The sequence below is a fragment of the Gopherus evgoodei genome, unplaced genomic scaffold (genome assembly GCF_007399415.2).
Source record: "Gopherus evgoodei ecotype Sinaloan lineage unplaced genomic scaffold, rGopEvg1_v1.p scaffold_52_arrow_ctg1, whole genome shotgun sequence".
NCBI classification, from domain to species: Eukaryota; Metazoa; Chordata; order Testudines; family Testudinidae; genus Gopherus; species Gopherus evgoodei.
The window spans coordinates 1-19,947 of record NW_022060073.1 but is presented as its reverse complement, the minus strand read 5'-3'; the positions used below and the strand labels follow the sequence as shown (position 1 = coordinate 19,947).

The window sequence follows — 19,947 nt, the reverse complement described above, 5'->3', positions numbered from 1 at the left end:
CATATCCATTCCACCCGCCCTCCTTCCCCACTGTCGGAGTAGCCGGCAAGAAGGAACTGAGGAGTGGTCGGGTTGGCAGGGGTATATATCCAGCGCCATGGCAGCACCACTCCAGGGGGCGACCTGTTGACCCACTGGAGTTGCTAGGGTAAAAATCTTCCGATGAACGTGCACGCGCGGTGCGCACACCTAACTGGAAGGGATATGAGCAACACATCTCGAAGAACAACAGTTACAAAGGTGAGTAACCGTCTTTTCTGCAGAAAAGGACCTAGAGGTTACAGTGGATGAGAAGCTGGATATAAGTCAACAGTGTGCCTTTGTTGCCAAGAAGGCTAATGGCATATGGGGCTGTATAAGTAGGCGCATTGCCATGATCATTCCCCTCTATTTGACATTGGTGAGGCCTCATCTGGAGTACTGTCCAGTTTTGGGCCCCACACTACAAGAAGGATGTGGAAAAATTGGAAAGAGACCAGCGGAGGGCAATAAAAATGATTAGGGGGCTGGAGCAAATCATGACTTATGAGGAGAGGCTGAGGGAACTGGGATTGTTTAGTCTGCAGAAGAGAAGAATGAGGGGGGATTTGATAGCTGCTTTCAACTACTTGAAAGGAGATTCCAAAGAGAATGGCTCGAGTCTGTTCTCAGTGGTACCAGATGGCAGTACAAGGAGTAATGGTCTCAAGTTGCAGTGAGGGAGATTTAGGTTGGATATTGGGAAAAACTTATTCACTAGGAGGGTGGTGAAGCACTGGAATGGGTTCCCTAGGGAGGTGGTGGAATCTCCTTCCTTAGAGGTTTTCAAGGTAGGTCTTGACAAAGCCCTGGCTGGGATGATTTAATTGGGAATTGGTCCTGCTTTGAGCAGGGGGTTGGACTAGATGACCTCCTGAGGTCCCGTCCAACCCTGATATTCTATGACCTGACATGACCAAACTAGTCCGCAGATACCAGACCATCCCTGTAACCCTTATGCCCCACTTGTGCCCTCTGCCTGTTGACACCAAGTAGTCACTAGGTCACAAGCACCACTTCCCCAGACTTCTTCAGTCTCACTCCCAGAGCCCTTTAGTCACTACTGATCTGTTCAGGGTCAGTCCTGGCAGCAGCATCAGATCCCATGGGGATGAGTAGCACGGGGTAGTGATCAGAGTCATGGATGAGCCTCTGTAGCCTTTGTGTGACGTTTCAGAAACAGGCTCAAGGCAGCCTGTGCATCTCCCAAGATTTCAAGTCAGGTCAGCTCAAGAGATGGATGCCTCCATGCCCCTCAGAACTCTCTTAGATAGCTAGAAATACTGCAGTTGGCTGTAACAGTGCCTAGAGACAAGGCATTCTAGGACCTGGCCAAACTCCTTTGGCAGACGCCTGCTTCCCTGACACCTATTTTGCAGAGGATGGATCACAAACACCATGTGCTCTCACAGGGATTCCAACAGAATTTTTGCTCACCCTGTGCTGTGTTCCCTGGTTCTGGCTTGACAAGGATAAATCAGTCTGAGAGCAGTTCAAAGCCACACCAAAATATAAGGAGCCAGAAAGACTAGTCTTGTTGGGTAGGGAGACGTACTCAGCGACTAGTCTATAAATGCAAATAGCAAACTACTAAGCATTTTTATCTAAGAACAGCTGTACTAACTGACTCCTTAAAGAAAGATCACCAATTTCTGAGGTGAATCCCTGCAGCATCTGTCTTTGTGGCCTTTCAAAGCAGCTGACGTGACTCCTTTGAGAGCTGAATATCCATCAACCAGGTTCTTCCCAACCCATCCCTTTCTTTGGGCATCTCCTCCCCAATTCCTATATGTCTGCAACTCCATAACTAGTGATCATGGGGATTTAGACACTTGGAATGGGGATGCATCATCTGATTTCAGTCCTTGTCCTACCCCCACCCCTGTTCAGGTACCCCTCTCATGAGACCATAGTGCTGCGGGAGGGGCAGTCTCTTTTAGGTGTTGGAGCTATAGAGGAGGCCCCTTTACAGCACAGGAGAAAGGGAGGGATTCTACTTTCAGTATTTCCAAAAAAGAGGGGAACTGAGGCCTATCCTGGACTTAAGAAAGTTAAACAACTTTATTAGAAAGATAACGTTCAGTATAATATTCCTTGTCTCTATTAACCTATTTCCAGATCTCAACAACTGGTAAGCTGACATGCAGGATGCGTATTTCCATGTTTCAATTCATCTGGGCCACAGGAAATACTTAAGATTTGTAGTAGGAGACCACAACTCCATTTTGGCTTTTCATCAGACCCAGGGACAATTACAGAATGTATGGCGGTGGTCATTGCTCACCTCAGCAACTCAGTCTTCAGCTGTTTCCATATCTGTATGATTGATTCATAGATTCCATGGCCAGAAGGTATTAGCCTGGGCTCAGCTATTGCCTCTTGCCCTTGGGTCCCCCCCAGAACCCCCCTGTAGGACTTAACCTCACTCCCATGGTGCTTTCAGAGTATAATTAGCTCCAGTCCCTGGTGCAGGTCCTCAGGTCCAGATATAGGGCACTGATGGAGAGCAGACGTCCAGAGTCCTTCCCTGGGCTGCAGTGTCTGACTGCCCTAAACTGGGGGGAAAGGAAGTCTGGTCACTGCCTCGGGCTGGGCTCCTTGGAAGTCTTTAGCAGCCTTGACTCTTGGGCAAACTTCCCCCCTGCTTTGTGACAAGCTTCACCTTCTCCAGATAGCGCATGCTTTGCAAGTGCACCTAATTGGCTTTGCCTAAGTGCAGTGATGCTCATTAGGCTTGCTGTCACTGGAATGGGGCATGTCCCATCATAGAAGATACCATTGGGCTCATCTAGTCTGACCTCCTGTATAACACAGGCCAGAGACCTGCCCCAAAATAACTCCTCGATTTGGCTGGTTTCAGGCTGATCCAGCCAACAGGTAGCAGACAAGAGAATGAACAGAAGAAGTAATCAGGTGACCCATCCCCTGTCACTCATTCCAAGCTTCTGGCAAACAGAGGGTAGGGGACGCCATTCCTGCCCATCTTGGCTAATAGCCATTGATGGACCTATCCTCCATGAATTTATCTAGTTCTTTTTTTGAACCCTGTTATGATCTTGGCCTTCACAACACCGTCTGGCAAGGAGTTCCACAGGTTGGCACTGCATTGTGTGAAGGAATACTTCTTTTTATTTGTTTTAAACCTGCTGCCTATTAATTTCATTTGGTGACCCCTAGTTCTTGTGTTATGAGAAGTAGTAAACAACACTTCCTTATCTACTTCCTCTACACCAGTCATGATTTTATAGACTTCAATCATATCTCCTCTTAGCCATCTCTTTTCCAAGCTGAAACGTCCCAGTCTTATTAAACTTGCCTCATATGGAAGCCATTCTATACCCCTAATCACTTTTGTTGCCCTTTTCTGAACCTTGCCCAGTTCCAATATATCTTTTTTTGAGATGACACGACCACATCTGCACACAATATTCAAGATGTGGGCATACCATGAATTTATATAAAGGCAACATGATATTTTCTGTCCTATTATCTATTTCTTTCTTAATAATTCCCAGCATTCTGTTTGCTTTTTGGACTACCACTGCACATTGAGTGGATGTTTTCAGAGAACTATCCACAATGACTCCAAGATCTTTCTTGAGTGGTAACAGCTAATTTAGACCCCATCAATTTGTGTGTCTAGTTGTGATTATGCTTTCCAATGTGCATGACTTTGCATTTATCAGCACTGAATTTCATCTGCCATTTTGTTGCCCAGTCACCTAGTATTGAGAGCTCCTTTTGTAGCTCTTCACAGTCTGCCGGGGTCTTAACTATTGTGGCAAGCTCCAACCTTGTCCCCGTGGGTCCCACGCTTCCAGGCAGTTTATGCTAGCCTAAGATGCTCACTTTGACCCTCCATGTAGCCCTTCTCTCTCTAGGGCCAGGGCTCAGTCAGCAGCAGGTGTTTCTGCTGTCCCCTCAGCCACACAAAGGGTATGGGGAGATATCCCAACATTTATAGACGGAGACATCCAACTGGGGTAAACAACTTACATTACCCCTTACATGTTTCTTGTCATCTGTTTGTTGCCTCCCCTTGTACCTTTCGTCTAATGTTTCAGACAAAACATCCTTATTCATCACTTCTGTCAAACCATCTTATCTTGGGTTGGGTTGGGGTGTAATTGTGCTAGCCTTTTGGAACGTGTTTACATACATATTAAGTGTGTTTTAGCAATGCTAGCAGCACCGTCGCCAAGTTCATCTACCTGACAGTGAACTTATAGGCATGTGCTGTAATACGTGGCCTGACTTTGGTTCACAGCTGGTCCAGGCCTCATGTCTTGCACCAGGCGCAATGCTGTAGGCTCTCTGTGTTACAGGACAGTCAGTCTATAAAATGTTTTGAGATCCTTAGACCCTGCACAAAGTGCTGCAAGCCTCTGCTGGGAATGATTCCTTCCTGAGCCTACTCCCACACCTTTGCCACCAGCCAACATCCCCATTTCTGACAGCCCCAGTTACTGTCCTCTCACTCCCCTTTTCCCAGTAGACACACTCCTGGCCAGCTTGCCTCCTTTTCAACCTGGTGTTGGTACCGTTGTGTGTGTCTGAACACAAACCAGAGCGCAGGGCAGTTTTCTGGTGGTAATGAGATAGATAGGGCAGGTAAACCCCTAGAAAACAGCACTTCTCAGTCCTCCTAGTAACTGACCTCCACCCAGGGAGGGGCAGTCCCCAGGCAGGTTTAAGCTCTGATCCTATGGTAGCCTGGTAACCTCTGTCCCTTGCAGATACTGGAAGTTTTAATTTCTGTCCCTGGATTTCCTGCCATTTGGGCCCCTCTCTAAGACCCCCGTGTAACAGTTTGCTGCTCAGAAATGGAGGCTTATCCCCTAGTCTAGGATTCCCCCCCCCCCATGTGCTTCCCCCTTCCTCACCTGCTGCAGAGCCAGACTCGCCTCCCCTACACATGGGAACCTGGGCTGGGTGGGTCATTTCCTGATGAGGCTGCAGCAGCCACTGAACTTCATCATGATCTCTGCTTTTCTGCCTCATCTCAGGTTACTCCAGGACCTCACGTCTCTAAGCATCTTAACACTGTGTCCACAGGGAACAGAAGGTATGTGGCCTGAGGACAGCTCAGTGCTGGAAGCACATACAGCACTGAGAAGTTTGGGAGTTAGGGCCTGGATGGGTATGGCTCTGAGGGGTTCCTGAGCAGTGTGGCTGTGGCTCAGAGATCAGTGTTCCCATATCTGAAGGGGGAAGCACATCCCTTAGCCACGCCTGGCTTTGCATAGACTAACTGGGGGGAGGGGTTGTGCATGGGGGACTCTGCTGTGGAGCGGGCAGGACCAGTGGCAGCTGGGAAGAAGGGCCATGTCAGGATGCCAGCCTGTACTGAGCCCTGATTGACCACCTTGCTACTGGTTTGGGATCATGCACCTTCCCCCAGCCTGGGCCAGTGGAGGCAGGTTGTGTGCCAGTGCAGCAGATGCTGGCAGTAGGGAGAAAGTGGCATGGAGACCAGAGTAGCTCTGGACTGAGTTAAGGGCATAGAATAGCTCGGGTTTGGGGGGGTGCCTCTTTCAGTACTATAGCGAGGGGCCTGTGAAAGACTAACAGAATGGGGGGGAGGGCTTATTCTGAAGAGAGGAAGAAGGAAGAAACTCCACCAAAGAGGGGATCCTAGAATTGTGCTTTCCCTGAGGAACTCAGGCTATGGGTTCACCTCCCCAGTGTCCCTGTGCCATATGCTTTGTACCCTCTTCTTTTGTCTCTAGGGGATACAGCTGCCCCCTTGTTATTTCCATGGGACTGGACTGGGCTGGGGGATGCTCCTCTCCTGCTGCCCATGCCTATGGAGAATCAGTAGCACATATGGCAGGAGCCCTGTCTCATGTTCAGCTCCAGCCCCAATGCAGTGTTTCTATCCCACTTGCAGATGTGCCTGTTACAGTCGAGGTGCCAGTGTCTCTGGCTGCCCGGGTTGTGCTCCCCTGTACTCCACCATCAGCCTGGGCAACCTGCATGTGGCAGAAACCTTCCCAGGATGCCACTGTGTATTCCTTGCGCAGCGACGGGCTGGAGTTCACAGTGACAGAGAAGACCCTTGGTGATTACACCTGCGAGTGCATGGAAGGTGGAGCAGGGGGTGTGATCGCCTCCTACAGCCTGGTGAGGGGCAGCAGCTCTGCTAACGCCTGGAAGACAACTGAGCGGAACTACAGTGTCCTGGTGGGAATCCTCTTGTTTTTCCTTGGCTTTGCTGCTGGCTCTGGCTGCTTCTTCATCTACGAGAGGAAGCGACGGGAGCGACTCCAAAGGGAGCTGCTCAGCCGTGAGAGAAATGGACTGGATTTGATGCAGTCGAATACGACTAGCTGCAGCCATGAGCCACACACACCCAGCTCCCCAGAAGATGAGCGCCACCCGCTCGCTACAGCTAAGAAGAATGGCAGCCTCAACGGCTTCCCCCACCTCTACATCAATGAGCTGGACAAAGATCAAGCCCGGATCTACCTGACGGGGGTTCCACTGGCCAAGTGCGATGAAACTTCCATTTAGTAGCCCCCAAAGGGAGCACATCCATCACCAACACCCATGGCGATGCCTGCCCCTAGTGGAGCACAGCCATCACTGACAGCCCTGGCTGTGTCTGCCCCCTAGGGGGAGGAAGGGGACAGCCATCATTGACATGCCTGGCAGTGGCTTCCCCAATAGGCGAAGAAGGGCACAGACACTTCATGTCATTACCAGAGTTCTTGTTCTCAGAATCCATCTGACTGATGCGACCATCTAGGCCTGGAGTTGGTGTGATGCCCCATTGTGGTCAGTGAGCAGAGCTGGTGTGTCTGAGAGTGGGACTCACCCAGATTTATTTCTGCTAAAACCTTCATGCAGCCTCCTGGCTCTGGCCAAAGAATTCCATGCTGAGTGGCTTTGAGTCCTTGTGCCCCAGATCCCCCAAACTCTGTGAAGCTGTTTGGAACAGGCCATTGGAGTCTGTGTTACTAGCCTGGTGGTGTTACTTGGCAAACATGCACCAGGGCCGGGTCCCTAGGCTCTGCATCCTGTAGATATTCCCTGGAAGTGGTGATTGTATTGGCTAAAATTAGCCTTGATTGTGACTGTAACCCGAGCTACCTGGAACAATATTCCCCTCCTCCCTTATCCCTGCTGCCTGCTCAGCTGTAGGGGTGGTAGTAGAGACCTGCTACTGGCTTCTTCAAGAGCAGGAAGTATGCACAGCCAGCACTTACCGAAGCCTTCTGTGTTTATGTGGAGTCTTCTCTGCCTTCGGAGTCTGGTACGCAAGAGACAGTAAATGCCCCTGGAGATCTCTTGACCAGTGTTGACAAGTGACTGCCTTGGTGGTGCTTTCTGTTAACCAACACCATCCTCATGAATGTGGTGTGACTCAAACCAGGTGCAGAGTCTCCTTGAGATCATGTGGCCCTCTGAGAACAGTTGTTGTCCTCCAGGTGCAGAAGTCTGTAACACTCTTCAGAAAGAATGGTGGCTGATTCTATAATGCCAAAATCTGCAGCTGCCCTGACTGCACATGCCTTTAGTCCACAGCCATGTGGATCCTTATGTGTCTGGGCTGGAGAAGGCCCAGCACTGTTTTGCCAAGTGTGTTATGGTAGATGTGAATGATCAAAGCCAATGACATAGTGGTACTATGGAATATCGTAGCTATGCATGTTGAGACAGGAGAGACTAGGCCATTGCAGAGAGTAAGTTGAAACCTTCTCCCAGAGCTGCTTTTCCTCCAAGCAGTGAGGTCAGGTGGAATTGCTTGTTGCTGTGGTATTCATGCTGTAAAGCACTGAACCCGAGGGCATCTCCCTCTGTTAGAAATGTCACAGCCGCTTTGGACTTTGTCTCTAGCAAAAGTGTGACACACACCCATGTCACTGCCATGAGCCTCTCCTTGCAGGTGACTATCTGCACATCTTGGACTGAGGACACGTCTTCCACTCCTGTGTGTGTCCACTTGCAGCTTTTCCCACTCCGATCTCCCTTAGCAAGTTCAATGAGACCCTCCCAACCTTCCATTGTTCTCTGGCTTCCTCAATAGGCCCACTGGCCGTGTCTGGCTTCCTCACAGGCTGGTTCAGCATCTCCAGCCACTGGAGCTTTCCCAGCTTGTCTTGCAATCTCAGTGAGAACTCCTTTCTTAGCTTACCATGGGCCCCTGCTGTGGCTGGGGGAGTGGGTGGGGGTGGGGGTGGGACTGAATGTGAAATTAATGTCACCTGCTGATTTTGCTGTTTTGTGTTTTCTGTTTTTAATCAAACTTTTTTATTTTGTGATTTATTAAAAATTACTGTCAAAAAGAATCATTGTCTGGGTGTTGGTAGGAGGCGGGTGAAGGAGCTTGGCAGACAGAAACTCTTCGGGGCTCTGTTACTAGTGATGTTTTGTGGTTCTTCGAGTGCTTGTTCACGTCCATTCCACATTAGGTGTGCACGCGCCACGTGCACGAATGTCAGAAACTTTTTCCCTTAGCGGCTCCGATCAGGCCAGCTTGCCTGAGAGGCGCCACTGCACCGTGCATATATACCTCCGCTGGCCCGACCCTCTCCAGTTCCTCCTTACCATCGGTGGCAGCGTTGGAACAGCCTCCTGCTCTCCTACGAGAAGCAATCCCTTAGCTTTAGAGTTGCATAGCTGTTATCAGTTCGTTAGCATTCCCTTGTTGTGGACACTTAGTAGATTAGGTGCTTGGAGGCTTCCAGCAGCCGCCCCGGGCTGTGGGGTATGCCACAGGCCCATGGGTTTAAGGTTTGTGCCACGTGCCACAAGCCTATGCTGGTTAGTGACCCCCACGACTCCTGTCTACATTGCCTGGGGGAAGCACACCAATGGAGCAGTGTAAAATTTGCAAGGCATTCAAGCCAAGAACAAAGAAAGAGAGACTTTCATCTGAAACAGTTGTTGATGGAGGCCACACTGCAGGCACCAGGCCTGGAGCGCCTGATGTCGGCTCCAGCTTCCTCGATTTGGAGTGCCCCGGAGTCATCAGGAGACCCGGTGCCAGCCAAGCACCGCCAGCAGTTGGCTTTGGAGCGCCAAAGTAGGCCCCAGCACCGCTCATCCTCCCCGGTGCAGCCCAAGGCACAGCCAAAGGAAGGGCATGGATGTTCCCCTCAAAGGAGACTGGCGTCATCTAAGGCCCCAGGCACCAGGAAGAGCGTGCTGAACGCTGTACTGGCGCTGTCACTGGTGGTACCAGCTCTAAGTGAACTCACTGCGGATGAAGGGCTCAAGGGCATAATAGATCAGCCCTCCATGCCTTACACCTTTGAGGCAGCGAAGGACCTCATCGCGTTATCAGCGGCGAGCCCCCTCCCGACCAGGGAGAAGCCTCCAGTACCTGTGCCCAGGGTGCCATCAAGGGGAAAGCCAGCAGTGGTGCGCCGTTTGAGAACACTGTCCCGGCATCGCTCCCGGTGTTGGTCCCGGTCGAGCTCAGAGTCCGTGGACTCCCGTTTGCCCATGTCTCAGAGGGAAGTCTCGGTACTGGAGGCAAGTCAACGTGCAGAATTAGTGGAAGGGGCATGCCGCTCGCCAGCGCCCCCCGGAGGCTGGCATGAGGAGAAGACAGGCCAGCTGTCGCCGGAGGCTCCCCAGACACCGGTCCCAGGAGTACTGGTACCGGTCCTGGTCCAGGTCCCAAGGGCATCGGTACCGGTCCCACTCCTGATCGGCCAGAAGTTGTTCATCGACCTCCTGCCGGCACAGATCGACAGCACTGCCGTGCCTTCATGTTCGATGTCGCCAGAGTCCAGCACTGATTTGGGCTGATACAGTTACCTGCACTGGGCACCAGACAGTAGGGAAGCCCAGGCTGGTTGGCACCCCCAATGGGGGCCGCCAGGATACTGGCTCTTCTGGACCCCTTGGGCCTACCACTAGTGGCAGGGGGCTTCCTCCAGGGCCAGCTACTCAGTGCAGCAGTCCCAGTCCCCGCACCGATGCTCTTCCGTGTGGGAAGCTATGGTGTCCAAACCCCATGCTGATCCGAGTCACCGCAGCCTGCACACCCTGGATGTCCATCGAGTGTTGGCGTTCTACTTGGAGTGCACCAAGCCCTTTCGTAAATCCCACGCAGCTGTTTGTGGCCATATCTGAGAGGATGAGAGGCCTCCTGATGTCGGTGCAGTGAATCTCATCATGGATTACAGATTGTATTCGGGTGCGTTATGACCTCACAGGTGTTCCGGCTCTAGTGGTCATGGCTCACTCTACCAGGGGGCAAGCAGCTTCCATGGCTTTCCTGGGGCAGTCCCAATCCAGGGAGATCTGCAGGGCAGCCTCCTGGTCATTGGTGCATACCTTCACAACTCACTACACAGTCAACCACCAGGCCCAAGAAGACGCAGCAGTTGGCAGTGCAGTCCTCCGATCAATTGTTCCGTGACTCCTACTCTCCTCCAAAGGTAAGCATGTGATTCACCTAATGTGGAATGGACATGAAAAAGCACTCGAAGAAGAAAAACGGTTACCTACCTTCTCGTAACTGTTGTTCTTCGAGATGTGTTGTTCACGTCCATTCCACCACCCGCCCTCCTTCCCCTCTGTCAGAGTCACCGCCAAGAAGGAACTGGAGTGGGTCAGGCCAGTGGGGGTATATATACACGGTGTAGTGGCGCCACTCGGGAAAAAGTTTCTGATGCTTGTGCACGTAGCGCATGCACACCTAATGTGGAATGGACGTGAACAATACATCTTGAAGAACAACAGTTACAAGAAGGTAGGTGTGATGATGTGGTTCTGGCGAGACCCAACTGAGAGTGCCAGTTCAGGACAAATCACTTAAAACAGGCAGTTACAGCCCAAGGCTGGGGTTTTTCCACCTCTAAGGCAAACCAAACCAGCCAGACAAAGAGGACTTTGTTCTCACCCCACGGGCTAACCACAAGTCACACAAGCAATTCCCTTAGACACTCTAGTTTCCCAGTATCACCATCAGTGCCACTCGTCCTGGGGATGAATGGTTATGAAAACCAATACCCCAGTAAAAGAAAAAGGTTCTCTCGATCCCAATGAATCAAGCCCCAAACCCAGGTCAATATACAAATCAGATCTTACCCACAAATCACGCTGGTGCCAATCCTTTAGAATCTAAAAGTTTATTCATAAAAGGAAAAAGATACAGATGAGAGCTAGAATTGGTTAAATGGAATAAATTACATACAGTAATGGCAAAGTTCTTGATTCAGGCTTGTAGCAGTGATGGAATAAACGGCAGGTTCAAATCAAGTCTCTGGAGAACATCCCCCACAGGGCTGGTCATTCAGTCCTTTGTTCAGAGCTTCAGTTTGTAGTAAAGTCCCTCCAGAGGTAAGAAGCAGGATTGAAGACAAGATGGAGATGAGGCATCGGCCTTTTATAGTTTTTTTCCAGGTTTAAGAACCTCTTTGTCCTTACTGTGGAAATTACAGCAAAATGGAGTCTAGAGTCACATGGGCAAGTTCCTGCATACTTTGCTGAGTTACAAGGCGTATCTGCCTCCTCTCAATGGGTCAGTTGTATAGTTGATGGTCCTTAATGGGCCATCAAGCAGGCTAGGCAGAGCTAACACCAACTTCTCTGGGATGTCTCCCAGAAGCATAGCATAAGTTTGAAGTACAGACAGTATAGAGCCAATATTCATAACTTCAACTACAAAATGACAAATACATGCAGACAGCATAATCATAACCAGCAACCCATAACCTGGTCTTAGACACCTTATCTGACCCCCTTTACATAAGATTTGGTGCCACTACAGGACCTTGGTTGCAACCATCTTCTATATGGTCCCAAATTATATCAATAACGTCACAGTAGGTAACCGTTTTTTATGTGAGGAGGCTGCTGGCACAGTACCGTGCTCGCTATCAACATAAGACTAGCCAGACTGGGTCAGGCCAATGGTCTAGCTAACCCAATATCCTGTCTTCCCACAGTAGCCAACGCTAGGTGCTTCAGACCAGCCTTTTTCTTTTAGAGGCCCACCCAACATGATATAAAAAAACTCCACTGCCTGCTTGTGCCACATCTGGTTTTCTGCATATAAAAGTCAGGGCCAGCGTTCGGGGGAAGCAAGCAGGACAATTGTCTTGGCCCCCACGAGGTTGCTCAGGCTTTGGCTTCAGCCCCATGTGGTGGGGCTCAGGGCCCTGGGCTTCAGCCCCATGCAATGGGGCTTTGGCTTTCTGCCCTGGGCCTCTGCAAGTCTAATGCTGGCCCCACTTGTCGGACCCTCTGAAAGGTGCTTGCAACTCCCCCAGGGACCCCCAGACTCCTGGCTGAGAACCACTGCTTCAGAGGCTATGAACAGAAAGGTAATCATCAAGTGATCCATCATTGCCTGTCGCCCATTCCCAGCTTCTGGCAAATGGGCTAGGGACATTTCAGAGCATGGTTTTGCATCCCTGCCCATCCTGGCTAACAGACTTTGATGGACCTATCCTCCATGAACTTACCTAGTTGTTTTTTAAACCCTGTTATAGTCTTGCCCTTCTCAACATCCTCTGGCAAGGAGTTGACTGTGCCTTGTGTGAAAAAATGCTTCCTTTTGTGTGTGCGAAACCTGCTGCCTATTAATTTAATTTGATGACCTGGTTCTTGTGTTATGAGAGGGTGTAAATAATACTTCCTTATTTACTGTCTCCACACCAGTAATGATTGTATAGCTCTCTATCATATCCCCCCTTAGCTGTCTCTTTTCCAAGCTGAAAAGACCCAGTCTTATTAATCTCTCCTCATATGGAAGACTTTCCATACCCCTAATCATCTTTGTTGCCATCTTCTGTACCTTTTCCAATTCCAATATATCTTTTTTGAGATGGGGAGACCATATCTGGATGCAGTATTCAAGATGTGGGCATACCATGGATTTATATAGAGTCAATACGATATTTTCTGTCCTATTATCTATCCCTTTCCTAATGATTCCCAACATTCTGTTTGCTTTTTTGACTGCTGCTGCACATTGAGAGGATGTTTTCAGAGAACTACCCACAATGACTCCAAGATCTCTTTCTTGAATGGTAACAGCTAATTTAGACCCATCATTTTATATGTATAGTTAGGATTATGTTTTCCAATGTGCATTACTTTGTATTTATCAACATTAACAGCACCTCCAGTTACCCCTCCCAGGATACACAAACCCCTCCTATGGTTGCCAACTTCCTACTTGCACAAAACCAAACCCTCTTCCCCCCCCCCCCCACAAGGCCCCTCCTCTGCTCACTCCATTCCCCCTCACTCACCGTCGCTCACTTTCCCCACCCTCATGCTTCATCTTCACTGTGTTGGGGCAGGGGGTTGTGGTGCAGGGGGGTGCAGGCTCTAGAGTGGGGCTGGTGCTGAGGGGTTTGAAGTGTGAAAGGGGGCTCTGGGCTGGGGCACAGGGTTGGGGCATCGTGGGGGGAGATGAAGGCCCAGCTATGGGTGTGGGCTGTGGGGTGGGCCTGTGGATGACTGATTTGGTATGCAGGAGGGTGCTCCGGGCTGGAACTGAGGTGTTTGGTGGACAGGAGGGGGATCAGGGCTAGGTGTGGGAAAGGGTCAGGGGTGCAGGCTCCAGTCGGCACTTACATCAAGCAGCTCCCAGAAGCAGCAGCATCTCCCCCTTCTGGCTCCTTGTAAGGAGGCGCCCTGGCTCCCTGCTGCGCCTGAGAGGGATGAGCCAGAGCAGGTGCCTCAGGGGGCGGAGTCAGCACGGCCTGTCCCCGCCCCCCGGAAGTCAAGGGGTGGGACAGGAAGTATAAAAGCCCGGCCCCAGCGCTCAGTTGGGCGCAGGCTGCTGGAGAGGACAGACGCTGGTGCCCGGGCTCCCGCCGGGCCGGAGCTGCCCCGCGCCCACTACCCCAAGGAGCGCTGGCCGGACCTGCCCCACGCCCGGTACCCAGAGGAGCACTGGCTGGACTTGCCTCAGACCTGGTACCTGGAGGAACGTCGGCCTGACCTGCCGTGTGCCCGATATCCCGAGGAGTGGCCTGAGCTTCCCCACGACCGGTACCCAGAGGAACCCATGGTCTGGGACCCACCAGACGACGCTGGCAAGGACCAGGTACCCAGAGAGGGGGAGGTTGGAAGTGACCCGGGGGTAGCCGACCCTGGTTTGGCTCCTGAAGAGCCCAAACCCATGTCAGTGTGTTGCGGCCAGGATCCCCACTGACTGCAGCGGGTCTTGACCGCTGCTAGGGCCCCGGGCTGGAATGCAGTGGAGTGGGAGGGCCTGCGTTCCCCCTGCCACCCATAACCGGGTGGCAGACTCCCCCTCTTCCTGCCTATTGCCACTGCTCTGCCCTGACCCAAAGGGCCAGAGCTAATTAGGCTTGTGTTTGTTGCCCCGCCCAGACCAAGGGCTGGGCCCCTTTTGACTTTGCCACTGCTCTGCCCTGACCCAAAGGGCCAGAGCTAATTAGACTTGTGTTTGATGCCCCACCCGGACCAAGGGCTGGGTCCCTTTGACTTTGCCACTGCTCTGCCCTGACCCAGAGGGCCAGAGCGAGCTAGACTTGTGTTTGGTGCCCCGCCCGAGCCAAGGGCCCGGGCTGATACTCTGTTTGCTCAGCCCCTGCTAGAGGCCTGAGCCTGAACTATTACTGCCTGCCCTGTCCAAGGGCCTGGGCTGATACTGTGTTTGCTCAGCCCCTGCTAGAGGTCTGCGCTTGAACTTCTGCTGCCCCGCCCTGTCCAAGGGCCTGGGCTGATACTGTGTTTGCTCAGCCCCTGCTAGAGGTCTGCACTTGAACTTCTGCTGCCCCGCCCTGCCAAGGGCCTGAGCTGATACTGTGTTTGCTCAGCCCCTGCTAGGGGCGTGAGCCTGGACTATTACTGCCCGCCCTGTCCAAGGGCTGGGGCTTATCTACTTTGAGAGCCCCGACCCCGGCTAGAGGGCTGGGGCTCTACCTTGTTTACAGACCTTGTACCCTGCTCAACACCTGCCGAGGGGCTAAGCCTACCCGGACTGCAGTGCGTAAGGAGGCGCTCTGGCTCCGCGCCTGAGAGGGACGAGCCCTGACACGACTGGCTTACACTCCTACACAGAGGTGCAGCCAGATGGCTCTGCATGCTGCTCCATTTGCAGGCGCCACCCCTGCAGCTCCCATTGGCCACAGTTCCCAGCCAATGGAAGCTGCTGAACTGGCTCTTGCAGCAGGGGTAGCGCACGGAGACCCCTGGTTGCCCTTATGCGTAAGAGTTGGAGGGGGACATGCCACTGCTTCCGGGAGCAACATGGTGCCAGAGCAGGAAGGGAGCCTTGTCCTGCTGTGCCACCGACTGGACTTTTAACAACCTGGTGGGGTCCCTTTTTGACCAGGCATTCGGGTGGAAAACCAGACACCTAGCAACCCTAACCCCTCCAGCACTCCCAGGTACCCTTCCCAGTACCCCCCCCCAGGTATCCCCTCCAGCACCCTCAGGTACCCATCATTGAAGATTAGGATTGAAAGAAACCTCAGGAGCTCATCTAGTTGAATCGCTTGCTCAAAGCAGGACCAACAGCCAGGCTTTGTCAAGCCGGGCCTTAAAAACTTAAGGATGGAGATTCCACCACCTCCCTAGGTAACCCATTCCAGTGCTTCACCACCCTCCCAGTGAAATAGTGTTTCCAAATATCCAACCTAGACCTTCCCCACTGCAACTGAGACGATTGTTCCTTGTTTTGTCATCTGCCACCACTGAGAAAGCCAGGCTCCATCCTCTTTGGAACCCCCCCTTCAGGTAGTTGAAGGCTGCTATCAAATCCCCCCTCACTCTCCTCTGCTGCAGACTAAACAAACCCAGTTCCCTCAGCCTTGCCGCGTAAGTCATGTGCCCCAGACCCCTAATCATTTTTGTTGCCCTCCGCTGACCTGTCTCCAATTCGTCCACATCCTTCCTGTAATGGCAGGGAAAAACTGGATGCAATACTCCAGGTGTGGCCTCACCAGTGCCAAATAGAGGGGACTAATCACTTCCTACACCAGAGGTGGGCAAACTATGGCTGGCGGGACCCTCCTGCCTGGCCCCTAAGCTCCTGGCCCCTCGCTGCAAGCCCCTGCGGCAGTGCATCTGCAGAGCCCAGCCTGACCCAGTGCTCTGTGCTGTGCGGTTGCGTGGCTGGCTCCAGCCGGGTGCTGCGGCTGCCTGTCCTGGTGCTCTGGGTGGTGCAGCCGTAGCACCACCAGCCACTGGTGCTCCAGGTAGTGCGTTAAGGGGTCAGGGAGCGGTGGGGGAGGTTGGAGAGAGGGCAGAGGAATTCAGGGTGTTGGTTGGGGAGGTGGATGGGGGGATCGGGGCAGTAAGAGGGTGTGGACCACAGGGGTTGAATGGGGGTAGGGGTCGTGGGGGGGCAGTCAGGAAGGAGGGGGGGTTAGATGGGGCACTGGGGGTCAGGGACAGGGGTTCTGGGAGTGGTCAGGGAGAAGGGGTAGTTGGATGGGGCAGGGGTTGTGGGGGTGGACAGTCAGGAATGAGAGGAGGTGTTGGATGGGGCGGTGGGGGGCAGTCAGGGGACAGGGAGCAGCAGGGGGCAGTGGATGGGGCAGGGGTTCCAGGGGGCTGTGAGAGAATGGGGTTGGATGGGGCAGAAGTCTGGAGGGAGGGCATCAGGGAGTGAGAAACAGGGAGGAGGTCAGATGGAGGCAAGGGCCAGGCTATGCCTGGCTGCTTGTGGAGGCACAGCCTCCTCTAACTGGCCCACCATATAATTTCTGAAACTGAATGCAGCCCTCAGACCAAAAAGTGTGCCTGCCCCTGCTGTACACACACACTCCTCCAGCACACAGCCCCCAAATACACCCTCTCAACTCCCCCGTCTGCTCCGTGGGAACCTGAAATATGGTAACTGCACCCTCCTCTACTCTTTTCAATTTACTCTCCGCTTTCCCTCTCTAGCCCCTTCCCCACGTGGCACAAGACTTGGTCACATTCCTGCCTGCGGGGCCACGTGCTCATTCTCGGAGCTGCAGAATTGGCCCCTGCCAGCGCTGCTCACAGAACCCAGACCCAGAGTGTAGGGAAAGTGGGAGGAGGCGCTCAGGCGGGGCTGGCTCCTGGCCACTAAGTGTGGCGGGCTGCAGCTGGGTAGGGGCTGGAGCACCAGGGGTGGGGCCGGAGGAAGTCCGAAGAACAAGGAGGAGACACGGAACAACTGGGGGCAGGGGAGCCCAAGCCAAGCCGCTACTGCCTGGTGGGGCTGGGTCAGGAGAGACCTACCCTGAAGCGCTGTCAGTGTCTGGAGAGACCACGGGCAGGGGCGGCTCTAGACATTTCTCTGCCCCAAGCACGACGTCATGCCTTGCGGGGCGCACTGTGCCGGTCGCCGGTCCCGCGGGACCAGCGGACCCTCCGCAGGCATGCCGCCAAAGGCAGCCTGCCTGCCACCCTCCTGGCGACTGGCAGAGCACCACCTGTGGCATGCTGGCCCAACAAGCGCTTGGCGTGTTGGGGCCTGGAGCTGCCCCTGACTTCGGGGCAGCAGGGTGGGCAGGGCACAGACCCTGCACCAAGGCTCCAGGAGCTGCAGGTCTTGCAGCCCCTGGGGACCTGCTCCTGGGCGGGGCTTGGACAGCAATGGCATTGCTGCCCTCAACGTGCCTCCAGTTCGGGCAGACTCTGACCCAGGGGCAGCACTGGGGGTTGGGGGAGGGGTCCCCCTTTGTGTGTCTGGGTGGGGAAGGGGCGGGATGGAAAAATCAGCCTGAGATGGGGGGGGGCAGGGACAGACTGTGTGCGTGGGGGGGGGGTGTTGAACTAGCTTTGTGCAGCCAGGGATCTGGGGGCGGGGGGAGGGGTGTGAAATCCTCTCTGGGTCTGTTACTGCTCGCTCCAGAGTGATAAAATTCTCCCCGTTTCCCCTGACTGTCATGGATGGGTATAAAATCCAGACAGGTTTATCCTGTCCTCTCCAGTTATTGACACTTTCTGTAGTTCCCGCCTCAGCTTTTGACCCATTTTCTCTCTAGTTCTCCAATGGAAATTTAAAATCACATCAGATTTGGGATATTTTCCTACTGTTTGACCTGCTGCAAATTGTCCTTGTTTAGGTGGAAAACTGTTGCCCTGAGTCATTCTGTAAATGGGAAGAGGGTTAAAGATGAGCACTGACACAAGGCTATCTCTGGGGTGGGATGTGGTGGCCATTCTGTGCCAGCAACAAGAGCCTGCATGGAGGGGCTTAGGAAACGGGAGGAGGTAGTGTCCTGAATGGACACTGGCCAGCCCCAGGTCACACAGTCCTAGCTATTGCCCCCGTAATGGCTTCCTGAGGCCCATGTGACTGGGCGGGGGGGGGGGGGCGGCTTTTACTGTCTATTTAATTGAACTTCCATATACAATCCCATCAATCTATCCCTGCCCCACTACTCTCATTTGTTTAATATCAATATAAACTCCTTTCAGCTCTAGATGGTTTTCTTTCCCTAGCTAATATTTCTTTTTTTTTTTTGGCCTATTTCCTCCCCAATTCTCAAAGTTGCATATAAAATAGCCCATGTGCAGTGCTGCGGTAGCCATGGTGGGCCCAAGATAGTAGAGGCTGCTCCCTTTATTTATATACAGATGTTTGGTGTTACTCTCTATCACGTACCTTATAAATCCTAACATTTTGTTAACTTTTCTAGCTGTGCACTGAATGGAGTTTTTCATTGTGCTGTCTACAACATGCAGCTTGTTTTCTTGAGTTGATAGTTATTTACAACCCAGTATGGGGTATCAGGCGCTCAAGTTTTTCCCTCCAATGTGCATTGCTTCACATTTAGAGAGACAAGGTGGGTTATGTAATAACTTTTATTGGCTCAATTTCTGTTGGTGAGAGGGACAAGCTTCTGAGCTACACAAGCTCTTCTTCATGAGAACATTCTAAAATTTTGCCCTGCTTCCTCTCTAGTTACCTGTTCCTAATTTAATGTTCCCTGAGGTTTTTTCCATGTCTCTCTAATTATAAAATATTAACATAAAAGCCCTTCTGTTTTTTGCCTTTTCCCAACTTCTTGAATATTAATAGAAAATCCTTGCATATGTTGCCACTTTTCTCTCAATTTGTCAAATAAAGATATGACAGAGACTCAAATTTTACATTTTACGAACTATAGACTACTGATATAAAATCCCTTACATTTTTCCACTTGCCTCTCTAACCTGTGAAAATTGAGCCAAAATTCTCCAAATTTCCACCCTTCTCTAATAACTGAACAGTGATACCAGCTGTCAAATTTTGCCTTTTTCCATATAATTATCAAATGTCTGTTAAAAAGCATCTTAAGTTTGGCAGTATCCCCATTTTCAGTTGCAGCAACTTTCTCCTTTTTTGGAGAGAATGTGTTGCTTGAGTCATTCTCCATCCTGATGTTCACAAGGGGTTAATTATCAATTTTCCTGTCTCACTTGAGCTTCATTTCTTTCCTCCTTTAGCTCAAATAAAATGTTGCCTGATGAAAGGGACTTGCCTCATATTTCCACATCCAGACCAGAGGCTGCCTCTACTCTCCCACCTGCTCACAGGTCAGAGTGAGGGTAGGGTTAGGTTTATGGGGAAGGTGAAGGTGATGGTTAGGGTTATGTTAAGGTGAGGGTAGGTGTTAGGGATGAGGGCTGGGGTAGGGTTGGGCTTACAGGTGGGGGTTGGGTAGGGTTGGGGGGTTGGAGGTCAGGGTTAGGTTTAGGGGTTGAGGGTTAGGGTTTAAGCTTAGGGAGAGGGGGAAGGGATTTAGGGTTAGGGTTTAGGGATAGGGTGGGGGTGGGGGTTGGGATTGGGGTTTGGGTTTAGGGTCAGGGTTAAGGGTTAAGGGTTAGGTTTAGGGTTGGGGTTGGGGTTTAGGGTGAGGGTTTAGGGTTTAGTGTTCGGGTTCGGGTTGGGGTTAGGGTTGTTAGGGTGAGGGTGAGTGTTTGGGTTAGATTGGGGTGAGGGGTTAGGGGTTAGGGGTTGGGGTTTAGGGGTGAGGGTTAGGGTTTAGGGTGTAGGGTTTGGGTTAGGGGTGAGGGGTGAGG

General features: G+C 52.2%; 1 protein-coding gene across 2 annotated transcripts in view; it reads left to right on the top strand.

Moving 5' to 3' along the window:
- Window positions 1-8,170, top strand: part of SEMA4F (ssemaphorin 4F) — a 180,725-nt gene extending 172,555 nt beyond the window's left edge. For both annotated transcript variants that reach the window (XM_030547104.1, XM_030547105.1), the window contains exons 13-14: window positions 5,025-5,083; window positions 5,909-8,170. In XM_030547104.1, coding sequence (XP_030402964.1) covers window positions 5,025-5,083; window positions 5,909-6,531 — 682 coding nt within the window. In that variant the 3' untranslated portion in view covers window positions 6,532-8,170. The remainder of the gene's footprint in view (window positions 1-5,024; window positions 5,084-5,908) is intronic.
- The last annotated feature ends 11,777 nt before the right edge of the window (window positions 8,171-19,947 follow it).